This window comes from Cherax quadricarinatus, chromosome 49, assembly GCF_038502225.1.
Source record: "Cherax quadricarinatus isolate ZL_2023a chromosome 49, ASM3850222v1, whole genome shotgun sequence".
Taxonomy (NCBI): domain Eukaryota; kingdom Metazoa; phylum Arthropoda; class Malacostraca; order Decapoda; family Parastacidae; genus Cherax; species Cherax quadricarinatus.
Genome location: NC_091340.1, coordinates 24,840,950 through 24,860,376, shown reverse-complemented (window position 1 = coordinate 24,860,376; position 19,427 = coordinate 24,840,950). Strand labels below are relative to the sequence as shown.

Below are 19,427 nucleotides of genomic sequence, written 5' to 3'. Positions count from 1 at the left end.
AGTGTTGTGTCCTCTCCAGTGTTGTGTCCTCTCCAGTGTTGTGTCCTCTCCAGTGCTGTGTCCTCTCCAGTGTTGTGTCCTCTCCAGTGCTGCGTCCTCTCCAGTACTGTGTCCTCTCCAGTGTTGTGTCCTCTCCAGTGCTGTGTCCTCTCCAGTGTTGTGTCCTCTCCAGTGCTGTGTCCTCTCCAGTGTTGTGTCCTCTCCAGTGTTGTGTCCTCTCCAGTGTTGTGTCCTCTCCAGTGTTGTGTCCTCTCCAGTGTTGTGTCCTCTCCAGTGCTGTGTCCTCTCCAGTGTTGTGTCCTCTCCAGTGCTGTGTCCTCTCCAGTGCTGTGTCCTCTCCAGTGTTGTGTCCTCTCCAGTGCTGTGTCCTCTCCAGTGCTGTGTCCTCTCCAGTGTTGTGTCCTCTCCAGTACTGTGTCCTCTCCAGTGTTGTGTCCTCTCCAGTGTTGTGTCCTCTCCAGTGTTGTGTCCTCTCCAGTGTTGTGTCCTCTCCAGTGTTGTGTCCTCTCCAGTGTTGTGTCCTCTCCAGTGTTGTGTCCTCTCCAGTACTGTGTCCTCTCCAGTGTTGTGTCCTCTCCAGTGTTGTGTCCTCTCCAGTGTTGTGTCCTCTCCAGTGTTGTGTCCTCTCCAGTGTTGTGTCCTCTCCAGTGTTGTGTCCTCTCCAGTGTTGTGTCCTCTCCAGTGTTGTGTCCTCTCCAGTGTTGTGTCCTCTCCAGTACTGTGTCCTCTCCAGTGTTGTGTCCTCTCCAGTGTTGTGTCCTCTCCAGTGTTGTGTCCTCTCCAGTGTTGTGTCCTCTCCAGTGTTGTGTCCTCTCCAGTACTGCGTCCTCTCCAGTACTGTGTCCTCTCCAGTGTTGTGTCCTCTCCAGTGTTGTGTCCTCTCCAGTGTTGTGTCCTCTCCAGTACTGTGTCCTCTCCAGTGTTGTGTCCTCTCCAGTGTTGTGTCCTCTCCAGTGTTGTCCTCTCCAGTACTGTGTCCTCTCCAGTACTGTGTCCTCTCCAGTGTTGTGTCCTCTCCAGTGTTGTGTCCTCTCCAGTGTTGTGTCCTCTCCAGTACTGTGTCCTCTCCAGTGTTGTGTCCTCTCCAGTGTTGTGTCCTCTCCAGTGTTGTGTCCTCTCCAGTGTTGTGTCCTCTCCAGTACTGTGTCCTCTCCAGTGTTGTGTCCTCTCCAGTGTTGTGTCCTCTCCAGTGTTGTGTCCTCTCCAGTACTGTGTCCTCTCCAGTACTGTGTCCTCTCCAGTGTTGTGTCCTCTCCAGTGTTGTGTCCTCTCCAGTGTTGTGTCCTCTCCAGTGTTGTGTCCTCTCCAGTGTTGTGTCCTCTCCAGTGTTGTGTCCTCTCCAGTGTTGTGTCCTCTCCAGTACTGTGTCCTCTCCAGTGTTGTGTCCTCTCCAGTGTTGTGTCCTCTCCAGTGTTGTGTCCTCTCCAGTGTTGTGTCCTCTCCAGTGTTGTGTCCTCTCCAGTGTTGTGTCCTCTCCAGTGTTGTGTCCTCTCCAGTGTTGTGTCCTCTCCAGTGTTGTGTCCTCTCCAGTGTTGTGTCCTCTCCAGGGTTGTGTCCTCTCCAGTACTGTGTCCTCTCCAGTGTTGTGTCCTCTCCAGTGTTGTGTCCTCTCCAGTGTTGTGTCCTCTCCAGTACTGTGTCCTCTCCAGTGTTGTGTCCTCTCCAGTGTTGTGTCCTCTCCAGTGTTGTGTCCTCTCCAGTGTTGTGTCCTCTCCAGTGTTGTGTCCTCTTCAGTACTGTGTCCTCTCCAGTGTTGTGTCCTCTCCAGTGTTGTGTCCTCTCCAGTGTTGTGTCCTCTCCAGGGTTGTGTCCTCTCCAGTACTGTGTCCTCTCCAGTGTTGTGTCCTCTCCAGTGTTGTGTCCTCTCCAGTACTGTGTCCTCTCCAGTGTTGTGTCCTCTCCAGTGTTGTGTCCTCTCCAGTGTTGTGTCCTCTCCAGTGTTGTGTCCTCTCCAGTACTGTGTCCTCTCCAGTGTTGTGTCCTCTCCAGTGTTGTGTCCTCTCCAGTACTGTGTCCTCTCCAGTGTTGTGTCCTCTCCAGTGTTGTGTCCTCTCCAGTGTTGTGTCCTCTCCAGTGTTGTGTCCTCTCCAGTACTGTGTCCTCTCCAGTGTTGTGTCCTCTCCAGTGTTGTGTCCTCTCCAGTGTTGTGTCCTCTCCAGTACTGTGTCCTCTCCAGTGTTGTGTCCTCTCCAGTGTTGTGTCCTCTCCAGTGTTGTGTCCTCTCCAGTGTTGTGTCCTCTCCAGTGTTGTGTCCTCTCCAGTGTTGTGTCCTCTCCAGTGTTGTGTCCTCTCCAGTGTTGTGTCCTCTCCAGTGTTGTGTCCTCTCCAGTGTTGTGTCCTCTCCAGTGTTGTGTCCTCTCCAGTGTTGTGTCCTCTCCAGTGTTGTGTCCTCTCCAGGGTTGTGTCCTCTCCAGTACTGTGTCCTCTCCATTGTTGTGTCCTCTCCAGTGTTGTGTCCTCTCCAGTGTTGTGTCCTCTCCAGTGTTGTGTCCTCTCCAGTACTGTGTCCTCTCCAGTGTTGTGTCCTCTCCAGTGTTGTGTCCTCTCCAGTGTTGTGTCCTCTCCAGTGTTGTGTCCTCTCCAGTGTTGTGTCCTCTCCAGTACTGTGTCCTCTCCAGTGTTGTGTCCTCTCCAGTGTTGTGTCCTCTCCAGTGTTGTGTCCTCTCCAGGGTTGTGTCCTCTCCAGTACTGTGTCCTCTCCAGTGTTGTGTCCTCTCCAGTGTTGTGTCCTCTCCAGTACTGTGTCCTCTCCAGTGTTGTGTCCTCTCCAGTGTTGTGTCCTCTCCAGTGTTGTGTCCTCTCCAGTGTTGTGTCCTCTCCAGTACTGTGTCCTCTCCAGTGTTGTGTCCTCTCCAGTGTTGTGTCCTCTCCAGTACTGTGTCCTCTCCAGTGTTGTGTCCTCTCCAGTGTTGTGTCCTCTCCAGTGTTGTGTCCTCTCCAGTGCTGTGTCCTCTCCAGTGTTGTGTCCTCTCCAGTGTTGTGTCCTCTCCAGTGTTGTGTCCTCTCCAGTGTTGTGTCCTCTCCAGTGTTGTGTCCTCTCCAGTGTTGTGTCCTCTCCAGTGTTGTGTCCTCTCCAGTACTGTGTCCTCTCCAGTGCTGTGTCCTCTCCAGTGTTGTGTCCTCTCCAGTGTTGTGTCCTCTCCAGTGTTGTGTCCTCTCCAGTGTTGTGTCCTCTCCAGTGTTGTGTCCTCTCCAGTACTGTGTCCTCTCCAGTACTGTGTCCTCTCCAGTGTTGTGTCCTCTCCAGTGTTGTGTCCTCTCCAGTGCTGTGTCCTCTCCAGTGTTGTGTCCTCTCCAGTGTTGTGTCCTCTCCAGTGTTGTGTCCTCTCCAGTGTTGTGTCCTCTCCAGTGCTGTGTCCTCTCCAGTGTTGTGTCCTCTCCAGTGTTGTGTCCTCTCCAGTGTTGTGTCCTCTCCAGTGTTGTGTCCTCTCCAGTGTTGTGTCCTCTCCAGTGTTGTGTCCTCTCCAGTGTTGTGTCCTCTCCAGTGTTGTGTCCTCTCCAGTGTTGTGTCCTCTCCAGTGTTGTGTCCTCTCCAGTGTTGTGTCCTCTCCAGTGTTGTGTCCTCTCCAGTGCTGTGTCCTCTCCAGTGCTGTGTCCTCTCCAGTGTTGTGTCCTCTCCAGTGTTGTGTCCTCTCCAGTGTTGTGTCCTCTCCAGTGTTGTGTCCTCTCCAGTACTGTGTCCTCTCCAGTACTGTGTCCTCTCCAGTGTTGTGTCCTCTCCAGTGTTGTGTCCTCTCCAGTGCTGTGTCCTCTCCAGTGTTGTGTCCTCTCCAGTGTTGTGTCCTCTCCAGTGTTGTGTCCTCTCCAGTACTGTGTCCTCTCCAGTGCTGTGTCCTCTCCAGTGTTGTGTCCTCTCCAGTACTGTGTCCTCTCCAGTGCTGTGTCCTCTCCAGTACTGTGTCCTCTCCAGTGTTGTGTCCTCTCCAGTGTTGTGTCCTCTCCAGTGTTGTGTCCTCTCCAGTGTTGTGTCCTCTCCAGTACTGTGTCCTCTCCAGTGCTGTGTCCTCTCCAGTGTTGTGTCCTCTCCAGTGTTGTGTCCTCTCCAGTGTTGTGTCCTCTCCAGTGTTGTGTCCTCTCCAGTGTTGTGTCCTCTCCAGTACTGTGTCCTCTCCAGTGTTGTGTCCTCTCCAGTGTTGTGTCCTCTCCAGTACTGTGTCCTCTCCAGTGCTGTGTCCTCTCCAGTGTTGTGTCCTCTCCAGTGTTGTGTCCTCTCCAGTGTTGTGTCCTCTCCAGTGTTGTGTCCTCTCCAGTACTGTGTCCTCTCCAGTGTTGTGTCCTCTCCAGTGTTGTGTCCTCTCCAGTACTGTGTCCTCTCCAGTACTGTGTCCTCTCCAGTGTTGTGTCCTCTCCAGTACTGTGTCCTCTCCAGTGCTGTGTCCTCTCCAGTACTGTGTCCTCTCCAGTGTTGTGTCCTCTCCAGTGTTGTGTCCTCTCCAGTACTGTGTCCTCTCCAGTGTTGTGTCCTCTCCAGTACTGTGTCCTCTCCAGTACTGTGTCCTCTCCAGTGTTGTGTCCTCTCCAGTACTGTGTCCTCTCCAGTGTTGTGTCCTCTCCAGTACTGTGTCCTCTCCAGTGTTGTGTCCTCTCCAGTGTTGTGTCCTCTCCAGTGTTGTGTCCTCTCCAGTACTGTGTCCTCTCCAGTGTTGTGTCCTCTCCAGTGTTGTGTCCTCTCCAGTACTGTGTCCTCTCCAGTGTTGTGTCCTCTCCAGTGTTGTGTCCTCTCCAGTACTGTGTCCTCTCCAGTGTTGTGTCCTCTCCAGTGTTGTGTCCTCTCCAGTGTTGTGTCCTCTCCAGTGTTGTGTCCTCTCCAGTGTTGTGTCCTCTCCAGTACTGTGTCCTCTCCAGTGCTGTGTCCTCTCCAGTGTTGTGTCCTCTCCAGTACTGTGTCCTCTCCAGTGCTGTGTCCTCTCCAGTACTGTGTCCTCTCCAGTGTTGTGTCCTCTCCAGTGTTGTGTCCTCTCCAGTGTTGTGTCCTCTCCAGTGTTGTGTCCTCTCCAGTACTGTGTCCTCTCCAGTGTTGTGTCCTCTCCAGTGCTGTGTCCTCTCCAGTGCTGTGTCCTCTCCAGTGCTGTGTCCTCTCCAGTGTTGTGTCCTCTCCAGTGTTGTGTCCTCTCCAGTGTTGTGTCCTCTCCAGTACTGTGTCCTCTCCAGTGTTGTGTCCTCTCCAGTGTTGTGTCCTCTCCAGTGTTGTGTCCTCTCCAGTACTGTGTCCTCTCCAGTGTTGTGTCCTCTCCAGTGCTGTGTCCTCTCCAGTGCTGTGTCCTCTCCAGTACTGTGTCCTCTCCAGTACTGTGTCCTCTCCAGTGCTGTGTCCTCTCCAGTGCTGTGTCCTCTCCAGTACTGTGTCCTCTCCAGTGTTGTGTCCTCTCCAGTGTTGTGTCCTCTCCAGTACTGTGTCCTCTCCAGTGTTGTGTCCTCTCCAGTGTTGTGTCCTCTCCAGTGTTGTGTCCTCTCCAGTGTTGTGTCCTCTCCAGTGTTGTGTCCTCTCCAGTACTGTGTCCTCTCCAGTGCTGTGTCCTCTCCAGTGTTGTGTCCTCTCCAGTGCTGTGTCCTCTCCAGTGTTGTGTCCTCTCCAGTACTGTGTCCTCTCCAGTACTGTGTCCTCTCCAGTGTTGTGTCCTCTCCAGTGTTGTGTCCTCTCCAGTACTGTGTCCTCTCCAGTACTGTGTCCTCTCCAGTGTTGTGTCCTCTCCAGTACTGTGTCCTCTCCAGTACTGTGTCCTCTCCAGTACTGTGTCCTCTCCAGTGTTGTGTCCTCTCCAGTGTTGTGTCCTCTCCAGTGTTGTGTCCTCTCCAGTGTTGTGTCCTCTCCAGTGTTGTGTCCTCTCCAGTACTGTGTCCTCTCCAGTGTTGTGTCCTCTCCAGTGTTGTGTCCTCTCCAGTGTTGTGTCCTCTCCAGTGCTGTGTCCTCTCCAGTGTTGTGTCCTCTCCAGTGTTGTGTCCTCTCCAGTGTTGTGTCCTCTCCAGTGTTGTGTCCTCTCCAGTGTTGTGTCCTCTCCAGTGCTGTGTCCTCTCCAGTGTTGTGTCCTCTCCAGTGTTGTGTCCTCTCCAGTGTTGTGTCCTCTCCAGTGTTGTGTCCTCTCCAGTGTTGTGTCCTCTCCAGTGTTGTGTCCTCTCCAGTGTTGTGTCCTCTCCAGTGCTGTGTCCTCTCCAGTGCTGTGTCCTCTGTTGTGTCCTCTCCAGTGCTGTGTCCTCTCCAGTGTTGTGTCCTCTCCAGTGTTGTGTCCTCTCCAGTGTTGTGTCCTCTCCAGTGTTGTGTCCTCTCCAGTGTTGTGTCCTCTCCAGTGTTGTGTCCTCTCCAGTGTTGTGTCCTCTCCAGTACTGTGTCCTCTCCAGTGCTGTGTCCTCTCCAGTACTGTGTCCTCTCCAGTACTGTGTCCTCTCCAGTACTGTGTCCTCTCCAGTGTTGTGTCCTCTCCAGTGCTGTGTCCTCTCCAGTACTGTGTCCTCTCCAGTACTGTGTCCTCTCCAGTACTGTGTCCTCTCCAGTGCTGTGTCCTCTCCAGTGTTGTGTCCTCTCCAGTGTTGTGTCCTCTCCAGTACTGTGTCCTCTCCAGTGCTGCGTCCTCTCCAGTACTGTGTCCTCTCCAGTGTTGTGTCCTCTCCAGTGTTGTGTCCTCTCCAGTGTTGTGTCCTCTCCAGTGTTGTGTCCTCTCCAGTGTTGTGTCCTCTCCAGTGTTGTGTCCTCTCCAGTACTGTGTCCTCTCCAGTGTTGTGTCCTCTCCAGTACTGTGTCCTCTCCAGTACTGTGTCCTCTCCAGTACTGTGTCCTCTCCAGTGTTGTGTCCTCTCCAGTGTTGTGTCCTCTCCAGTGTTGTGTCCTCTCCAGTGTTGTGTCCTCTCCAGTACTGTGTCCTCTCCAGTACTGTGTCCTCTCCAGTGTTGTGTCCTCTCCAGTGTTGTGTCCTCTCCAGTACTGTGTCCTCTCCAGTGTTGTGTCCTCTCCAGTGTTGTGTCCTCTCCAGTGTTGTGTCCTCTCCAGTGTTGTGTCCTCTCCAGTGTTGTGTCCTCTCCAGTGTTGTGTCCTCTCCAGTGTTGTGTCCTCTCCAGTGCTGCGTCCTCTCCAGTACTGTGTCCTCTCCAGTGTTGTGTCCTCTCCAGTGTTGTGTCCTCTCCAGTGTTGTGTCCTCTCCAGTGTTGTGTCCTCTCCAGTGTTGTGTCCTCTCCAGTGTTGTGTCCTCTCCAGTACTGTGTCCTCTCCAGTGCTGTGTCCTCTCCAGTACTGTGTCCTCTCCAGTGCTGTGTCCTCTCCAGTGCTGTGTCCTCTCCAGTGCTGCGTCCTCTCCAGTGCTGCGTCCTCTCCAGTACTGTGTCCTCTCCAGTACTGTGTCCTCTCCAGTACTGTGTCCTCTCCAGTGCTGTGTCCTCTCCAGTGCTGCGTCCTCTCCAGTGCTGCGTCCTCTCCAGTGCTGTGTCCTCTCCAGTGCTGTGTCCTCTCCAGCACTCTGGAGACACTGGCCGCTATCTTTCTGACAGACTTAAGGAGTATACAAGTAGTGTTAAACTTGCCGACACCAATAATGTTCTTTTCTCTCATATTAGAGATCACAATCATCCTAAAATGGTTATAATCATAACTATAATTTTTAAAGTGGTGGAGGGGTAAGCCAGTGGAAGGCCTCGGTCAGATAACCAAAAGTTCCAGCTGTAGGTCATCATATGACTCAGACCCCGCGTCAGGAAGCACTTGTCCTGTGTCCTGGCAAATCTTACATAACCTAACCTTATCACAGTCACAGTATTAACTGGTCCTCTGTCAGAACTGTCTAACCTTCTAGCCTTCACAGACACGGTCAGTCTTGTTGCATCCTTCCTTATACACAACTTTCCTAATATGAATGTTAGGCTTGGCTTTGTCTCTCTAGATGCCTTCTTGTCTCATTACATAGTTAAGTGTTCCAGACTTCAGAACACTCGTGACTTAACCTGATCTTTTCTTCTCCTCTTCTCTTTTCCTGCATTTTATTTTGTCTTCCTTTCTTCTGCCTAGGCGTTTCGTGTCTTCCAGTTACCCCCTGCTTTTGGTTCCACCCTTGTGGGTCCTGAGTTCTCCTGTAGTGCTTCCTCCTACCAATTACCACCACTACTGCTACCAGCATTACCTCTATCAAAACTTCTCCACTAATTTCTTTGTGCTCTGTCCTCCTCTGGTATATATACTGGCTCTCTCACCTTCGTCTGTGATTCGGTGTAAGTCTGACCGTAACGTCGCCAGCAGCTCTGCTATGTGCTGGGTATCTGTACATTGTTCCAGTCACTGTGTTGTGTCTTTTGTTCTTTAACAAATTTATCCCAACGGGTTCAGTGTTTCCCTCTGACTTTTATAATAATGATAATAATAATAATAATAATTAACTCCAAGGTGCCTCAACAGGAACAGTATGACTGAGGATGAGCCAGGAGCAGAGAGTGCCAGTGGTAGTGCTAGTGGATCACCCACATCCAGCTCACTGGTGGCACTGGCCACTCAGGCATTCCTCGAGTTAGGAGCACCCTCTTTCATCCACGTCAACCTGGACGCTGTCGTCAACAACATAAACGTCCTAAAGTCTCTCTCAGGACCCAATACTGGTGAGTGTTACTGTCAATACCAACACTGGTGTTATACACTCAGTAACAACACTGGTGAGTGTTATACTCTCAGCTATGGTGTGTATACCTTGTACTTGCAGAAATAATATTATTATTATTATTACAACAGTGTCACGTTCAGGGAGGTACAAGGAACACTGGGGTTATGCCATACCACACTCTAGTGTATAAAAATATACCTAGTTGAGTGAACCTTATTAGAACAAGCTGGCCAAGTGGTTAACGCACTGGCCTCTGAGTTTTAGCTCTCACTTGATATGGGTTGAAACCCCACCCGGTCCACCAGTTAATACGGGATATCTTTCAAATTCATATTCCATTTCCACCTGATATATTGTACAGAAATACATATATGCTTTTCAGATATTACGTGGCAGATGTGTACGAAGGCAGGTTTCTCCATCAGGTATTATGGGCGTGGTGAAGGGAGGAGCATACGGTTCCGGTCTGATGAAGGTGGTCGATGTTCTTCTTCAGGAGGGTGTCCAGGAGCTAGCTGTAGCCACCGTGGCTGAGGGAGTCTACCTCAGGAAACACGGTGTTAACGTTCCCATCACTATCCTGGGTGAGTACTCAGGAGCTAGCTGTAGTCACCGTGGCTGAGGGAGTCTACCTCAGGAAACACTGTCCTGGGTCAGTACTCAGGAGCTAGCTGTAGCCACCGTGGCTGAGGGAGTCTACCTCAGGAAACACTGTCCTGGGTCAGTACTCAGGAGCTAGCTGTAGTCACCGTGGCTGAGGGAGTCTACCTCAGGAAACACTTTCCTGGGTCAGTACTCAGGAGCTAGCTGTAGTCACCGTGGCTGAGGGAGTCTACCTCAGGAAACACTGTCCTGGGTCAGTACTCAGGAGCTAGCTGTAGTCACCGTGGCTGAGGGAGTCTACCTCAGGAAACACTGTCCTGGGTCAGTACTCAGGAGCTAGCTGTAGCCACCGTGGCTGAGGGAGTCTACCTCAGGAAACACTTTCCTGGGTCAGTACTCAGGAGCTAGCTGTAGTCACCGTGGCTGAGGGAGTCTAGCTCAGGAAACACTGTCCTGGGTCAGTACTCAGGAGCTAGCTGTAGCCACCGTGGCTGAGGGAGTCTACCTCAGGAAACACTTTCCTGGGTCAGTACTCAGGAGCTAGCTGTAGCCACCGTGGCTGAGGGAGTCTACCTCAGGAAACACTTTCCTGGGTCAGTACTCAGGAGCTAGCTGTAGCCACCGTGGCTGAGGGAGTCTACCTCAGGAAACACTTTCCTGGGTCAGTACTCAGGAGCTAGCTGTAGCCACCGTGGCTGAGGGAGTCTACCTCAGGAAACACTGTCCTGGGTCAGTACTCAGGAGCTAGCTGTAGTCACCGTGGCTGAGGGAGTCTACCTCAGGAAACACTTTCCTGGGTCAGTACTCAGGAGCTAGCTGTAGCCACCGTGGCTGAGGGAGTCTACCTCAGGAAACACTGTCCTGGGTCAGTACTCAGGAGCTAGCTGTAGTCACCGTGGCTGAGGGAGTCTACCTCAGGAAACACTTTCCTGGGTCAGTACTCAGGAGCTAGCTGTAGCCACCGTGGCTGAGGGAGTCTACCTCAGGAAACACTGTCCTGGGTCAGTACTCAGGAGCTAGCTGTAGTCACCGTGGCTGAGGGAGTCTACCTCAGGAAACACTTTCCTGGGTCAGTACTCATCCTTTACAAACATTATTCATATTTATATTTTTATCAGGTATCGCAGGACAACCTAAATTTCAGCACCCATATCCAACACATAACAAAAAAAGTATCCAAAACGGTTGGGATCCTCTCCAAGATACGATACTACGTGCCGCAAACTGCCCTTCTCACACTATACCATTCACTTATATATCCATACCTCACCTATGCTATTTGTGCTTGGGGATCAACTGCAGCAACACACCTAAAGCCAATAATAACCCAACAAAAAGCCGCAGTAAGAATAATCGCTAAATCCCATCCCTGGCAACACACCCCCCCACTCTTCATAGACCTAAACTTACTCCCTGTTCAGTACATCCACACTTACTACTATGCAGTCTACATCTACAGGACCTTAAACTCCAATATTAACCTTGACCTAAAATGCTTTCTTGATAGTTGTGACAGAACCCACAGGCATAACACCAGACACAAACATCTCTATGACATTCCCCGTGTCCGACTAAACCTTTACAAAAATTCAATGTATTTCAAAAGGACTTAAATCTGGAACACCCTACCTGAGAACTCTAGAACTGCAGACACATTCATCACTTTCAAAACTACAGTTAGAAAACATCTTATCTCCCTGATCCACCCCGACAACTAACTACATGATAACCACCTGGTGGTTCACAATTACACTCACTCACCCACTGACTATAAACCCAGAAATACTAATCTTAATCTTAAAATAATAAATCCTAACTAGTCATAAGTTTGCCTATGATACTCCAATATATACACTTTGTATTGTGCCAAAACAAAAGCATTCACATTGCTAAACTCACAAATTATGATGTAGTCACTTAGCCTTAATACCATAATCTGTAAGGATTTAATGTTAAGAATTAATCTAAGTCTGCTGGAAATGCCTAGCCATGCTAGGTGTCCTAGTGGCCCCCTCTGTAATTAGTATTTTATAACATGTAAACCACACAATACCCAAAACCTGTAAACCCCACATTGTAACCCTTATAGAAAATAAACTTGAATTGAATTTATTTTGTCTTAGAATTTTTTGTTATTCTATCGCTTGTAGCTTGAGAACACCTCATCCGATCGGTTTCAGATTTTCAGTGGTTGTGTAAGATAGCGAAGACTAGATTCTTGGAACAATTTGCCTGTAGAGGACTCCTGTTAGCAAAGTTATTTAACTCGTGTAGGAGCAGATGTGACCATTTTATGCCTAAAATTGTGTTAAATTGCTGTTAAATCGCGTTAAATAAATACCAGTTTACTTCTGGACTCCTCCAATATTTGGTAACTGATGTATCTTAGGACTGAAGAAGGCCTTGTGACTAAAGCTCTCGCTTTACACAGTGAGTGTCCGGGTTCGATTCCCTGGAAGGGTAGAAACATTGGGCGTGTTTCCTTACACCGGTTATCTATATTCACCCATCAGTAAAATGGGTACCTGTGTGTTAGTGGACTGGTGTGGGTCGCATCCTGGGAGAAAATTGACCTAATTTGCGGGAAATGTTCAGCATAACAAGGGACTTTCTATATAGTAGTATGTCACTGATGTCAGCTATGGTCTGTATACCTTGTACATGTATTGGTAGAAAATAGATATTATAAATGAAGATGATGTAATCAGTCTATCAGCCTTGAAGACGTAGTGTTGAGGTGATCAGTCCCTCAGCCTGAGGGACTGATCACCTCAACACTACTTGTCTCATCAACAGTGTCTCATCATAAACAAATATCTCAAGTGGATTGTTCATCAATCATCAACTCGTCTTGACCTACAACACTTGCTAGTAGTCCTGCACCAGTGGGAGGAGTTTATGTGCCTAATACTGGTCAATAAGCCTACGACAATAGAAGGCCTATGTGTGAGTAGGACCAACTTAGCATTGGCCTGTAGGCCTACATATGTTGGCCTTCATATGGAGGCTGTGCTTTTCGTTAGCCACTAGGCCTACTAGTATATTCCTGCTTACAGGTAACTTGCTGGCGTGTGAGGTAGAGGCTGTGACCTCACACACTCTCACACCTTCCATCAGTTGGGCTACAGCTCTCGTCTCTCAACCCAAACATAAACTGCTCTACCCGGTCAGTGAGGCTCTACCTGTCTTATAATTATTATTATTATTATTATTATTATTATTATTATTGGTCTAGAAAAACACACAAGCAAACACTAGGACATATTAAAGATGTTTCGGTCCCAGGACCGAAACATGTTCAAATATATTCTAATACGGACAAGTTGGTTTTTCTAAAGCAACTTGTCCGTATTTATTACCAAGGTTTATACTATTGTTATTATTGTCTTGCATTATTATGTTATTATCATTATTAATATTGTATTTTTATTATCATTATTATTATTATTATTATTGTGAGATGCTGGACTTATGGTGACTCACCACAAACAATGGTGAAGGTTAAGTGATATATTCACTGTACAGGAAATCATTTACAAGTATGTTTTATCATTATTATACAATGACCAGAGAGTTTTGAAGTTGTGTCCCGAAAAATGAAGTTAAACTGGGTATGAGTGATACAGTGGAACCAAACCATACCCCGGCCGGGATTGAACCCGCGGTCAGAGAGTCTCAAAACTCCAGACCGTCGCGTTAGCCACTAGAGTTCGTCACGGCCACGCTAGCTGGAGATTCGTCTGTAAAAACTTGCATTTGTGGTCACAGAGGTGCCTGTGCTAACCTTCCTATGGTGTAGAAATATACCTAGTTGGATGAATCTTATTGTGGCTAGCTGGTCCAGTGGCTAACGCGACGGGCTGGAGTTTTGAGACTCTCTGACCGCGGGTTCAATCCCGGCCGGGGTATGGTTTGTTTGCAATCGTGTCATTACGATTTCGTGAGTTATACAGTGGAACCTCGGTGTTCGAACGAACCGGAGTGTGAACGGTCTTGTTCAGAGGAAAATTGACCTGGTCTTTGAACGTTTCTCTGGAGTCTGAACTCGTTATAAAGAACTTTAGAGGAAAGTCGTGTTTCAGAATTGTTTTGAGGTGACCTCTGACATTGACCTGACTTTCAGAGACTTTTGTAAGTCAGTTCAACATCCACCAGTGTGTGAGGATGGTCAAGCCTGGTAAATACTGTTTCGGTCATTGAACTTTTCGCAGTTCAAACACCACCTGGGAATCGTTTAAGTTCAGAAACCGAAGTTCCACTGTAATGTCTAAGATACCGGTCGTCTCCCACCGAGGTAAGGTGACCCGAGGTGACGCACCTTTCACCATCGCTCAGTTAATTACTCTCTTGCCAGATGTATGTTACCATCACACTTCAGATGACTCTCCAAGCAGCAAATATCCCCACACCTTCAGTGTGCAGGCACTGCACTTCCCACCTCCAAGACTCAAGTCCGGCTAACCGGTTTTCCTGATTCCATTCATGAATATAACCTAGCGCACACTCCAACTATCAGGTCATAAGTCACTCGCCTCCACTACTTTCTAACGTGGTCACACAAGCCCTGTGGATGTCCAATCCCACAGCACTCAAACCCTCCATCTTTCTCTAAGCTATCTCAGGACGTCCCCTACCCCTCCTTCCTTCCATCCTAGATTTATACACGCTTCTAGGGACCCCGTGGCCTGGGTGGAAAAAGCCTCGCTTCACACGCTGAGGGCTCGGGTTCGATTCCCGGCAGGGGTGAAAGCATTCGACGCATTTCGTTACAGCTGTTGTCCTGTTCACCTAACACGTAGATACCTGGGTGTTAGTCAACTGGTGTGGGTGGCATCCTGGGGGACAAGATTGAGGAAATAAGACAGTCCTCAATGACACACTGACTTTCTTGGGTTATACAGCGTGGCTGGCTCTCCAGGGGTTAACCCCTGAGCATATTCTTCACCTTCTATGTCTGAACCACCTCAACCTGCACCTCTGCCCCATCCCCCAGACCTCTGAATCATTGTAGATGACAAAGGAAGAATACCGTGACTGGAACAATGCCATGACTGGAACAATGCCATGACTGGAACAATGCCATGGCTGGAAAAATCCCGTGACTGGAACAATGCCATGACTGGAACAATGCCATGGCTGGAAAAATCCCGTGACTGGAACAATGCCATGACTGGAACAATACTATGTAACAATGCCATGACTGGAAAAATACCGTGACTGGAAAAATGCCATGACTGGAACAATACTGTGACTGGAACAATGCTATGATTAGTCTTGCGCAGAAGAATAATGAGTGAGCCGGCGCCTTCACCTGGTACCTTCACCTGGTACCTTCATCTGGTACCCTCACCTTGTACCTTCATCTGGTACCCTCACCTGGTACCTTCATCTGGCACCTTCACCTGGTATCTTCACCTGGTACCTTCACCTGGCACCTTAATCTGGTACCTTCTGGCACCTTCATCTGGTACCTTCACCTGGTACCTTCACCTGGTACTTCCACCTGGTACCTTCACCTGGTACCTTCACCTGGTACCTTCACCTGGCACCTTCACCTGGTACCTTCACCTGGCACTTTCATCTGGTACCTTCACCTGGTACCTTCACCTAGCACCTTCATCTGGTACCTTCACCTGGCACCTTCACCTGGTACCTTCACCTAGCACCTTCATCTGGTACCTTCACCTGGTACCTTCACCTGGTACCTTCACCTGGCACCTTCACCTGGTACCTTCACCTGGTACCTTCACCTGGTACCTTCACCTGGCACCTTCACCTGGTACCTTCACCTGGTACCTTCACCTGGTACCTTCACCTGGTACCTTCACCTGGCGCCTTGACCTGATACCTTCACCTGGCACCTTCACCTGGTACCCTCACCAGGCACCTTCACCTGGTACCTTCACCTGGTACCTTCACCTGGCGCCTTGACCTGATACCTTCACCTGGCACCTTCACCTGGTACCCTCACCAGGCACCTTCACCTGGTACCATCACCAGGCACCTTCATCTGGTACCCTCACCTTGTACCTTCATCTGGTACCCTCACCTGGTACCTTCATTTGGCACCTTCACCTGGTATCTTCACCTGGTACCTTCACCTGGCACCTTAATCTGGTACCTTCTGGCACCTTCATCTGGTACCTTCATCTGATACCTTCACCTGGTACCTTCACCTGGTACCTTCACCTGGTACCTTCACCTGGTACCTTCACCTGGTACCTTCACCTGGCGCCTTCACCTGGTACCTTCACCTAGCACCTTCACCTGGTACCTTCACCTGGCACTTTCATCTGGTACCTTCACCTGGCACCTTCACCTGGTACCTCAGATCGCGTGGCAATAAATGGATCCATGGGTGGTAACCCTCACACCTACTGCCCCTGTTCACCTAGCAGTAAATAGGTACCTGTGTATTAGTGGAGTGTCGTAGGTGGCATCCTTGGGTACATAAAGAATGAACACTGCAGAAGGCCTACTGGCCCATACAAGGCAAGACCTTGTCAAAACCACACAATTCCACCCACATATTTGTCCATCCTATTTGAAAAACTGCCCGATAATTTCTTTTCCACTTTTTTCCGACTCAGTGAATGTCAGAACTGATTAGTTTGAGACTAATAGTTAGTAGTCCTGACAGGCTTCTAACCTCTCTCTTCCCTGACACAACTAAGGTATTGACTCCCGTGAACATTAAAATGGTATAAAATACCGATAGATTGTTAGGTAAGACACATATGCAACAGTTAGGTATCTTTATTTCGAAACGTTTCGCCTACACAGTAGGCTTCTTCAGTCGAGTACAGAAAAGTTGATAGAAGCAGAAGATACTTGAAGATACTAGTGAGAACGGCTGGGTTTGAGAGAGGTCTCACCTCCTGGCACTATATAAAGCCCCATTCTGTCACTTCAACTTCATATTGTTTCAGACAACGGAACAATGCTCTCCTCCAGACTGAGGGACTGACCACCTCAAAACTTTAAGGGTGATGGACTGATTACATCGTCTTCAAGTATCTTCTGCTTCTATCAACTTTTCTGTACTCGACTGAAGAAGCCTACTGTGTAGGCGAAACGTTTCGAAATAAAGATACCTAACTGTTGCATATGTGTCTTACCTAACATTGACTCCCGTCAAAGATGACCGCCTCCGCTTGTAAATATATCTCCTTTATGACTTAGGAAATCACAGTGACACGATTGCAAACAAAGCATGTCATGGGCGGGGTTAGAACCCGCGATCAGAGAGCCTGGAATTTTGAGACTCTGATTAAGATAAGATTTCGTTCGGATTTTTAACCCCGGAGGGTTAGCCACCCAGGATAACCCAAGAAAGTCAGTGCGTCATCGAGGACTGTCTAACTTATTTCCATTGTGGTCCTTAATCTTGTCCCCCAGGATGCCACCCACACCAGTCCACTAACACCCAGGTACCTATTTGCTGCTAGGTGAACAGGACAACAGGTGTAAGGAAACGTGTCGAAATGTTTCCACCCACCGGGAATCGAACCCGGGCCCTCCGTGTGTGAAGCTGTATCACCAGTACAACGTCTTCACTGGATCAGCTGTACCAAGTGGTACAGTTGTACCAACAAGTGGTACAACTGTACCACTTACATAAGAACATAAAGAAGGAACTACTGACCTATGCGAGGCAGCTCCAATTCTCCCACCAGCTTAAGCCAATACCTTGACCTAGTGAGGTCAGACACGTCACTTAAGGGAGGATAAAGATAGACACAGTATAATAACCTATGTGACTTGTCAAGATATCTTATTAATGAAAACAAGATACCAGATATACTAAGCAAATTTAGTAAATTTGCTTGTAACAGATAAGTGAACTTTAGATATGTAGATATAAATCCAGATGTATTCCTGTTAACCCTTTTGGGGCCTAGTTCCTGGGCCTTTTGTGTATCCATATGCTCTTGTTCCGCTACCATCCACAGGATGGATGTCGGGTACACAATATATTAGTCACTTCGGTGGCAAAATCGAAAAATCTTGCAAGGGAGTCATTATTTCACAAATTTTCACCTCGAAATGATTATATCAACATTCATTACTTAACAGTCAGATTGTGGTGAATCATTGTACAGTATAATTAGTTTCCAATAATAATAATAAGAAAATAATGCAAATTTATCTCGGAATTTACATTTTTTACTCTGTAATGTAGATGTATATTATTACGGGTGTAGGATGGATCTCGGTTAAGTGTGGCCATCAACATAGACACAGGCATGTCCCGCTATGGTGTGCAGCCAGCTGACCTGCCGCAGCTGGTGCAACAGCTGCAACAGCTGGACGTCTCCATCAACTCCATGTACACACACTTCCAGTCAGCCATCACAGAGAAGGAGAAGAATCAGAAACAGCTGGACATCTTTCTACAAGCTACTGAACCCTACAAGTAAGCTACTGAACCCTACAAGTAAGCTACTGAACCCTACAAGTAAGTTACTGAACCCTACAAGTAAGTTACTGAACCCTACAAGTTACTGAACCCTACAAGTAAGCTACTGAACCCTACAAGTAAGCTACTGAACCCTACAAGTAAGTTACTGAACCCTACAAGTAAGTTACTGAACCCTACAAGTAAGTTACTGAACCCTACAAGTAAGTTACTGAACCCTACAAGTAAGTTACTGAACCCTACAAGTAAGCTACTGAACCCTACAAGTAAGTTACTGAACCCTACAAGTAAGTTACTGAACCCTACAAGTAAGTTACTGAACCCTACAAGTAAGTTACTGAACCCTACAAGTAAGTTACTGAACCCTACAAGTAAGTTACTGAACCCTACAAGTTACTGAACCCTACAAGTAAGTTACTGAACCCTACAAGTAAGTTACTGAACCCTACAAGTAAGTTACTGAACCCTACAAGTAAGCTACTGAACCCTACAAGTAAGTTACTGAACCCTACAAGTAAGCTACTGAACCTTACAAGTAAGCTACTGAACTCTACAAGTTACTGAACCCTACAAGTAAGTTACTGAACCCTACAAGTAAGTTACTGAACCCTACAAGTTACTGAACCCTACAAGTAAGTTACTGAACCCTACAAGTAAGTTACTGAACCCTACAAGTAAGCTACTGAACCTTACAAGTAAGTTACTGAACCCTACAAGTAAGTTACTGAACCCTACAAGTAAGCTACTGAACCCTACAAGTAAGCTACTGAACCTTACAAGTAAGCTACTGAACCCTACAAGTAAGCTACTGAACCCTACAAGTAAGTTACTGAACCCTACAAGTAAGTTACTGAACCCTACAAGTAAGCTACTGAACCCTACAAGTAAGCTACTGAACCTTACAAGTAAGCTACTGAACCCTACAAGTAAGCTACTGAACCTTACAAGTAAGTTACTGAACCCTACAAGTAAGTTACTGAACCCTACAAGTAAGCTACTGAACCTTACAAGTAAGTTACTGAACCCTACAAGTAAGTTACTGAACCCTTCAGGCAATGTTTATTATTATTATATTTAGATGACTAGCTAAACCCGTATGGGTCATTCAGTGCAAGGAGTGGCGAGTGCTCAATGCTGTATCTTGGTTTGGTTAATTCTAAAACTGTATTCACTTCTTTGATGGCGCGTTGATGTTAATGAAGGGCTCTTGATCCACGGAAGTGAAGCTAACCTCTCGTACTCTGACTCACAATATAGGTTATATCTTCCATAAACCGACTATACTTCTCCCCTAGTATACCTATTATTGTAACTGCTTTTACGAAGTTAAGACACTTGCCTGTTTTTAACGTTTAAATATAAATAATTATCACAGACTCCAATGGGAATAAGACGCTCAGATTTTTTCCTGGGTTCTCTACACATTTGCTGCTATGTATGATAATCTGTGTATACCTGAATAAACTTACCACCGTCTGGTCACCCAGAAACTGCTTGGGTTCAGGAGCTGAAGTGCAACGCAGCATGATATCAACATCCTCTACAACTCAGCATGATATCAACATCCTCTACAACTCAGCATGACTGCCTAGGTCAACAAAGTAGCGTGGCTTGTACATATCTGGCGGTAGTCCGGATATACACTGGTGTTACTGTAGGCTTTATCTCACAAGCATCATAGGATGTTCTTGGCCGTCTTGTGGATCGTTGCAGAATGTTGAGTGTTGCAGGATGTTGTGGATTGCTGCAGGATGTAGTGTTGTAGGATGTTGTGGATTGTTGCAGGATGTTGTTGTGGATTGTGCAGGATGTTGTGGAGTGTTGCAGGATGT

At 48.1% G+C, this 19,427-nt stretch overlaps 1 protein-coding gene across 7 annotated transcripts in view; it reads left to right on the top strand.

The window, feature by feature from the left end:
* LOC128697039 (alanine racemase) overlaps positions 1-19,427 on the top strand; it is a 47,564-nt gene that overhangs the window by 19,378 nt on the left and 8,759 nt on the right. For 5 of the 7 annotated variants that reach the window (XM_070095276.1, XM_070095274.1, XM_070095273.1 and 2 more), the window contains 4 exons: positions 8,375-8,571; positions 8,999-9,157; positions 12,233-12,342; positions 17,381-17,592. In XM_070095276.1, coding sequence (XP_069951377.1) covers positions 8,382-8,571; positions 8,999-9,157; positions 12,233-12,342; positions 17,381-17,592 — 671 coding nt within the window. In that variant the 5' untranslated portion in view covers positions 8,375-8,381. Of the gene's footprint in view, positions 1-8,374; positions 8,572-8,955; positions 9,158-12,232; positions 12,343-17,380; positions 17,593-19,427 lie in introns of those variants that run through there. The other 2 variants (XM_070095278.1, XM_070095277.1) reach the window with 2 other exon arrangements.